The sequence below is a fragment of the Pocillopora verrucosa genome, chromosome 1 (assembly GCF_036669915.1).
Source record: "Pocillopora verrucosa isolate sample1 chromosome 1, ASM3666991v2, whole genome shotgun sequence".
Lineage (NCBI taxonomy): Eukaryota > Metazoa > Cnidaria > Anthozoa > Scleractinia > Pocilloporidae > Pocillopora > Pocillopora verrucosa.
In genome coordinates, this window is record NC_089312.1 from 35,151,483 (window position 1) to 35,160,158 (window position 8,676).

The 8,676-nt window shown below is 36.6% G+C and overlaps 1 protein-coding gene across 1 annotated transcript; it reads right to left on the reverse strand.

Annotated features, from left to right (window-relative positions):
- Positions 1 to 6,549: 6,549 nt before the first annotated feature.
- Positions 6,550 to 7,929, reverse strand: LOC136279339 (uncharacterized). Its single transcript, XM_066162974.1, has 2 exons — positions 7,553 to 7,929; positions 6,550 to 7,075 (listed from the first exon to the last, which is right to left on the reverse strand). Exons 1-2 carry the CDS (start codon positions 7,927 to 7,929, stop codon positions 6,550 to 6,552), a joined length of 903 nt encoding a protein of 300 aa, XP_066019071.1.
- Between the last annotated feature and the right edge of the window lie 747 nt (positions 7,930 to 8,676).

The following is an 8,676-nucleotide window of genomic DNA, read 5'->3' on the forward strand; positions in this document are numbered from 1 at the left end:
TTCACCTGAGATACCTTGCCTCAGACTTCAAAAGGCCTCAGCGTGGGTTCCTCAAATTTTGGGAAACTGGATATTTCCGCTTCGTAATATCTTTTTAAAAATTTCATCAATGCGTTCTGCCTAAAGGCGACTCACGCTCAGACAAAGCCACCGAGTAAAATCACTTAATTCATAGCGATTGGTTATATAAAATAAAAATTTATCTCGGTATTCTCAGATACAAAAGAATTGACTTCCCTGGCGTCATCTTCACTTTTGAGGGTTAACTCTAGAGCTTTAGAGCAAAGCACAACTTGTACAACAAAGCAAAACTTGAACAACAAAGCAAATTTTGTACAAACAATTTTCAGTGATCTATGAGATGGATACTGAAGCAACATTTGACAGGAGACTATATCATAAAACCTACTGTTACTCGAGGAAAGCAGCGAGGGGAGAGAAAGCAGATCGGACAGCACCCTGTCAATGTCACCTCTTCAGTTAATCCAACGATTAAAAATATTATTAATAGATCGTAATGTAAAAATAAATTGTAGCTGCTTTGCAACTTACTTGAAGGCAATAGGCTGCAATACAGGCACCGCTTGCTTTCGTTATAGTCCTAGAGAGACAGCTACCTAGAGCACCAGCCTCCTTCTAATTGAAGAATCTGTGAGTCGGGCCTTTAAATTAAAACGAAACATTCTACATGTACTTTCTAAAAATATGTTTATCATCTGTGAATAGGCCACTTCCGAGTTCTCGCGTTTCAGTGATCTAGTACCGAAATTACGGCGTGAGGACGAGGCTAAGTGGGAAGTCGTTCTCTTTGGGATAAATTGCAAAGTGCCGTGGTGGTTAAAATGAAAGAAAATTTCTCGAAATTCAGTGTGGGAGGATGAAAAATTTTTTGTGGGAGAGAGGCATTCAGCTAAGTGACGGCGGCAAAGGAAAGAAAAAAGTATAACTGTTCGATTTATGCAAGAAAGCTGCAGTTATGAAGCAGATCCAACTAGCTGCCTCTGCTAAAGACCGCAAAAGCTGTTGGAGAAGAAATTAAAAACAAGTCAGAGCAAATTTCTAATTCCTAAAATTTTAGACGTTTGAATGCACAACCTCTGTAACTTTCCTATGTTTTCGTTCAGCGTCCACGTGCAGCTTGGCCAATCCTGGCCTCATTTTCTTAATGTCATCATTTAATCTTTGTTTTTTTTCTTTCTGATTCGTAGCTAGGGCTCACTGTAGTTTGCGAAACGATCTGAACGATACGAATTCGAAATCCTTTTCTTGCGGAATGAGCTCAAGATCTGTAATTAGCAAAATTGCGAAATGAAAATCTGTAATTTACGAAACGAGAATCCATGCGGTAAACTCCACCGGCCAGAAGGATAAATCGGTCAGTTCGTCACTAGCGTAGATTGCAAACGCAACTTAGCATATGATATTAACTATAGATAACATTTGAAACCTTAACTGAACAATTTACTGATTTCATTCCATCTTTGAATATTTTTTCCTGCAGAGGAAGAATGCGTGACATTTCTAGTTCAAGTAAAATGTCGTTGTCACGCATTCGAATTATTCATCGTAAACGCTCAAGTGAATATTTTGCAAAGTATACCACGAAGATTTTCCTTTCGTTCTTTCCCAAGTTGTTATTATTTCAAGGTTATGTATGTAACCTACGCTGGTAGTGAACTGACCGATTCATCCTTGCGATTGGTGGCCTTAAGTTTTCCGCAATTTTATTGATGTAGATTACAAATCTACACATTTTCCATTTCGCAAATTACAGATGTCCATTTCGAAAATTGTAGAGTTTGAATTCATTTAACAATCTACATGTTTAAATTTCGTTTTGCAAACTACAGTAAGCCCTCGCTATGATTCTGCAAGAAGTTGAACTACTGTTAAGTAATGACATCAAAACAAGTGAGACGCGAGGCTCTGGAATGTTAGAAAATCGGTACGTCCAAGCATTAAAAATCTTTGGTACTGGAAATTTGCCTTCGCTTGTTTGTAATTTCTCCTCCAACAGTTTTTTGCGGTCTCTGGCAAAAGAGGCAATTTTGATCTGCTTCATTGCTGCAGCTTTTTTGCATGAATCAAACAGTTCTGCATTTTTTTCCTTTGCCGCTATCACTTCACTTAAAGCCTCTCTCGCGAATAATTTTTATTACTCACCCACTTTAAAATTCGAGAAATTTTCGTTGGTTTTCTCTACCACAGCACTTTACTCTTAATACCGATGAAAGCGCCTTCGCACTAAGCCTCGTCCTCACGCCGTAATTTCGGTACCAGATCACTGAACCGCGAGAACTCGGAAGTGGCCTATTCTGTTTTTATATTGAATCACATCCCGCTGTAAATAGTTTGAATACAGGGGTATTTTCTGATCGTGTAGCCCGATCGTCTAGGTGACAGAAGTCTTGAAGAGGAATTTTGACTAACTTTTTAACAGCTAGCAGGGGAGTCATTTCAGAGTTGAGAGCCTAGAAAAAGACATCTTTGAGCTATGTCGATTTCTTTAAAACCAACATGGAAATTTGAGATCATATTTCAGTATGAACTGTTGAAAATCTTGTGTAAATTAAAAATTGTCCTTTAGGGTTTATTTTTAGCATCCAGCAGGACCGGGAGTACCAAGATGACATGTTCAGGCAACTCTGGATGGTCGTTTTTTCATCTTGTTGATGTAATTTCACTTGGTAATACAAATGAACCAAGTAGATACAGTCAATGCCTTGATCAGACCACGCGATCAAAACGATCAGGTAAAAGGACTTTCTGAACGAGAGCGCAATTCCTAACTTGGTGTGTTGTGAATAATAATTGGTGTTCAGTGAATAATAAAAGACGAATTAGAATACACACATGCGTGTAATTTGTCTACTGCACGTGTGTTGCTACACGCTCCGAAGAGCGCGTAGTTTACACCTACTACACGCGTTAGACGCGCGTATGGGGTGCTGCAGTACATGCGACCGAGCCAAAGGCTTTTTTTCTAAGACAAACAAAGAAATAAAATAGTGCGAAAGGGAAATCTGGTGTCAGTATCATATTTTCTAACATACGCTGATTCTCAAGAGCACTCAATCACTTTCTCATGTGAGCTCTCGTAAGTACAAATTTGAATAACTGAATTTATCTTAATCACTGCGATACTTCAGTGAGTCCTTGATTATTACGTCGAGGAATCAAAACTGCTTCTTGATAATCTAATAATTCCTCTAAAAAAACTTTTCATCCATATTTATCCCTTATGGGTGGGCTCTTGTGATGTAACGCCGCAATGTATTGCCTAGATGTGGAAAGGCCCAGAAAACTTTTTCTTGCCAATACTTGTTATGATCGAGGCCACAACTTGAAGAGTCAGTTGCCTTTCCTAATTGTTTTGTTTATTTTTGTTTTATTTTTCTTAATTTAGAACCAAGTGTGGTAGGTCTCGGTTGTTTTTTTAAACTAGGCAGCTAGTTTGAGTGGTTTTGGATCATTAGCTTTAATTTATCTATTAATTGCCGTTTTATGCATAGTGATTACCCAAAATGGTCTCAGGCTACCAGCTTTGTCACGAAAATGAAATTCAGACAAGTTAAACGTCAAAAAAACTGCGACAAACTTAGTTATGATGTTAGCCACAAAGAAAGCTGTGGAACTCTCTGCTTACTTTGTTATGGTATATTTCCCTATTCATTCAGTTACGTTAGTTTGGCAAATGCTTTTGGAGCTGCGCAACTCACTCAGTTGTTATCCTCTAAACTTATTCAAACTGCAGTAATCTTTAAAAGTTTCTTCAAAACTGAAAAACCTATACTGAGATGCCATCAATATTTGTTTGCCCCTCAGGCTGTATGAAAGAGTTCAAGACTGCATTCTGCTGTTTCAGATAAACTGAATATTATATTCCTCAGTATGCTATTGCAGGATTGTTTTAAGTGCTGGCTTGGTGTGGACTTAAATCCTTTGCGTAAAAACTCTTGTAGCATAATGGCTATATGTAGAATTTCGCATTTCTTGAAGTTTAAGTGTGAAATAGTCCACTACACCTATTTAGTAGAGGAAGCAATTCCCGATGGAAATGAATACTGTCGATGGTAAGCGCTTTAATACGGATAGGCCTAAATTCACAAAACGTGTATGAAAACCATGTTGTAATAAAACACCCAGCTTGGCAATTGGAATAGTCCATAAAACATATAAAAATTCCTTTTTAAAGACGCTTTATTTTTCGGGGCGAATCTAACCCGGAAAAAGAAGCAACTCGGTGATTATTGACTACTTTTTTTTCAGTAAAGTATGTCTTAGACTTTTCCTTAAATAAAAATACAAAAGCACAATAAAATTTGTACTCACCGAGCGAAGAGTGAGTTAGGAGTTTCCGAACAGCTAGAAACAGCTGAAAAATCTAAAACTAAAGTAAAAGGTTGGTTAATAGTCAGAGATCATGGGAAATCGACTTTTGATGACAACCTGGTCAAAAGGTATACTACCTATACTCACCGAAGACTCAGACGAAGGCGTTTATGTATAAGACCAATAATTCTAACGTTTGCTGGCAAAATCTAGGAGGGCAACTAAACTTGGCGCAACTTTGTTATTTTTTATTGACCTAACCTCGTGGGTAAGGGGCGGTCCGGATAACAGAGAGCACGAATCAAAAAAATGAGTGTGACTTTTTTTACTTCATGTTCCGTTTGAACTTAGTTGTTGTGTAGCAAGGTGAAATAAATTTTTGTTGCAGCGGAGATTGTTTGAAAATGCGGAGATTGTTTAGATGACTGTAAATTATATTTCTCATATAAAGAATCCATCTACCTTTCTTTCTACTATGGACAGTTATAAAATCATAGAAATAGTTTAATATTCCTTTTTGTCAGGTAGTAAGATCCTGTGAAGGCCTCTTGTAATGACTAAATATTTCAATCTACAAAAACAGGAAGTTATAACCACTGGATTTTTTCCTTTACCATATGATCGATGAACAGATGATCATAACTGAAATAGACTCTTTAAACTCCTACTTTATTCCTCAGTTTGCTTCTTCCGCAAGTATGCTTTTGTGATATTGGTTCACCATCGATTACCGATCGGTGATCATGAAATAATCAGTACGTCGATTGTTTAAGTAATATCCAAGTATTTGTATTTTGCTAAGAGCAAACGAAAAATTACAGGAATGATAGTGATTCTTTGTCAATTTCAATTGTCCTGGAAGGCCTCTTTAATAAATTAACTGAAATAAATTACTGACAGGAAACAAGTCGATTCGAGCAACAGGTGATCGTTATTATTCTTTTTCAGTGAAAGGTTATACCAAGTGTCCTATGCTTACCACTTTTTCGAAACTAAAGATACCCAAATTTTCAATTAATAGAGTAAGACTCTCCGATGACTTTTGGAAATGTCTTTGAGGACATCGACAATAACAGGAAGTTATAACTAATCGAACTTTATCCTCGATCACATGATAATCACGTGATCTTCAATTGATATCAGTTGGTGTTGAAATTTCGTATTTCGTTCCGCAGTCGCTAAGCTGTTTTGATACGCAAAGCTGTTCTGTGGTACATAACCACGGTCACAGAATTTGTAGTTGTCCGAGCCGAGAAATGTGGTTTATAATTTATCATTCAGCTTTTAAATATAAACCACTGAACTCGGTCGAGAGCTGTTCGCCAAAGACTTAATATACCCCATTTACACCAAAGCTTTAACATGTATTAAAGTTGTTTGTTCGTTTCTTGTTGTTGTTTTTTTTTTTTAGTTAGCGATTACTTGAACCCTGAAGGTCTGCACGATCGATACAAGGGCACACAAATTTTGCACTTGATCATGATATGGCGTCATTTGTCTACACTCTCAAGTTCATTTCAACAGCTCTGGGCAATAAAGCGCGTAAGAATTTCTAGCATTAACGTAATTTTTCGTTTTCTTTTCGTAATCGTCTTTGCAGAGGCCCTAACATTATTTCTGAATATAAAAAAGAATTGCTAAGCGACACAATTTAATTGCGGAGAAACGGTCTCGGCAATAGAGAAATATAATTAAATTCGGGCCTCATTAATTTCTCCCACTGCCACGGACACAACTAAAACACAAAAGATCTCATAGAGCTTTAATTTGTTCTACATAAGAAGTAATCAAAAGTTTCGAACAACAGTCTTTAAACTACAGTCACACTCTTCTATGGTGAGTCTCACACTCAGTGATGTTAGACTTTGAATTGATCTGCGGGATATTTTTGCTGATTGAAAAGATGGCCTATCGTATTGTTCTGCGTTAACTGCGACTCGTTTTCTAGAGAAAAATCCGTCAGTAATCTGGATAGAATATAAGGCGGGCTATGTTCAACCGAATAACTTATGTAATTTTGGAAATCAATCAGGAAATCAGTAGCTTTAGTCTCGTGTTTTATTTCATGTTCCGTCGGAACTCAGTTTGTATATAGCGAGTTGAAATAGATGTTATAAAAATATAGATCAGGGAAATATTCCGGCCAATGTGAAGATTATTTGAATTATATATTCAATTATTTTATGTTTCTCGTGTAAAGAATCAACCCTTGCTCTACTATGGACAGTTTTTGATCCTTAGAAATGTTGTTATATTTCTTTGAATCTTTTCCAAATCCTGCCACGAGCAGTCTTTTGTTGTCAAGTTTTGTAATTGGGTTAATAAATCTTTCAGCCCTTTAGTTTTCTCACTCATTTGTAAAGCCTCCGACTCTACTATTTCTATCTTGAGAGATTTTATTTCATTCCACACTTCATAAAAAAGAGCGTTGTTCTGATTTCCTTCTGGGCACGGTTTGGCTACTAAACGCAAGTGCGAGAGCTCGTCATAGGATTTCTTTTTAACTTCAGCCGTGATAAAGGACATGGCTTTCTCGATTTTTTGCACCTCTGCAAAAGCCTCCTGATACTGAGTGGTATCAAACTGGACATGTCTCCATTCTCCTGACTTGGAAGAGTAATGGTCGATCAGAACAAAACCAGTCTGGCTGGAATTTGCACAAATACTCTTCATCTTTGCCGAGATCTCAAAGAACAGTACCTTGACGCTAATTGTCAACTTGTTCTCCGTTTTCTTTTTCTGTCTACAACAAAATAAATCATACATAACATAATAAAAATATTTCATTCTCATAACAAAAATGTCTCATGGGTAGAAAGTGACGAGGGCAGGAATTAAGCTACGATGGGAGAGCATAGCAGGAAGGAGTCACGGAATTGCAACTGGCTGTTCTTGTTATGATGTGGAAATTACTGGAATATTTCTTTATTGAAGTCAATTTATAGTCAAGAGTATCATCACTTAAATTGGAAACGAGATGTGGTACTCTAGATTTTTTTAGTGCTGTAAGAGTTCGTAAGACGTCGACTTCAGGAAAATATTATAATAATAAGCTCTGTTCACAACTCCTACCCCTTCCTATGTGATTTACAAAGTGAGAAAAGACGATCGATTATGTTTTGAAAGTTCACTTTTAACTATACTTACAGCTTATCATCGTAATCAAGAAAGGCTTTAAAACCCTCTTCAATATAATCAAACAGTCATTTAGTTTTCTCACCTCTCAACTTCCATCGACACAATTAAAATCTCTTCCAATCCAAGCTCTATTCCTTCGACGTCAAATCTCATTCCTCCATCAGAGTAAGTTGGTCTCTCTGAATCACTGACAAGAAAACCTTTTCGTGCATAAACTGAGGAGGACAGAGAAATAATTTCCTTTTCAGAGGCTGTCGTTTCGCTTCTCTGGTATTCTGCCGAGGCAGAGGCTAGCCCCATCAGAACAGATACAGTGCCTTTAACAGCTACATTCAACAAATAATTCTTGAATTCTTTGTTTATGTGACTTTCAGAGGAATAACAACACAAGGGAGAGTCTATGAATTTTGTAAATTTTTTGATTTTATCTTGTAGTGTAGCTTCGTTGCACAACATCATTCCTGTTTCATCGGATTTTCCAACTAAATTTTCAGACTTAACATCTCAACGAAATCATTCGATATTTAGTAACGGTCAATGAATAGCACCTCTGATATTGCTTCGAACAAATAATTCACAAAAATGGCGCCTAATGAAAAGGGAACAATATTAACTACATGCAAATTTGGAGTTCAATCATGGTATTGTCCGTATCACATTCTGTTCATGACTGAGTGCTAATATTGTCTAAATTACAGTTTTCTTTGATGTGGTATCTCTATCTTTTGAAGGTTCTGTTTACATGTTGTTTACGTCTTCACTTAGTGCAGCTAATGAGCACAAAATTTTTAAACTCCATATTTGTCAGGTAATAAGATCCTCTTAAGGTTTTTCGAAATGACTAAATATTTCAATCTACAAAAACAGGAAGTCATAAGTTAAATATTTTCTCTATCGTATGATAAAAAGATGATCATAATTGATATTGACTCTTTAAATTCGTACTGTATTCTACGATTTGCTTTTTCCGTAATTATGCTTTTGTGATATTGGTTCACTATCGATTACCGGTCAGTATGCAATCCAACTGTTTAAAATTTCCTAACGAAATTTATGTCTTGATGTATGAGGGCCTATCGAGACTATTCGAAATTGCAAAGAATTAATATGAAAAATAAAAGACAGGACACTATAACCAAACTAACCTTTCCATTGGTCAAGTGATCATCAAATAATTTCGTCGATTGTTTAAATGTTCGTCCATGA

Excerpts from the sequence above, each read along its gene's own strand:
- LOC136279339 (XM_066162974.1), bottom strand. The coding sequence starts at position 7,929 with ATGATGTTGTGCAACGAAGCTACACTACAAGATAAAATCAAAAAATTT. Across the intron at positions 7,076-7,552 it reads GTGTCGATGGAAGTTGAGAG|ACAGAAAAAGAAAACGGAGA; the intron begins GTGAGAAAACTA and ends ATTTTGTTGTAG.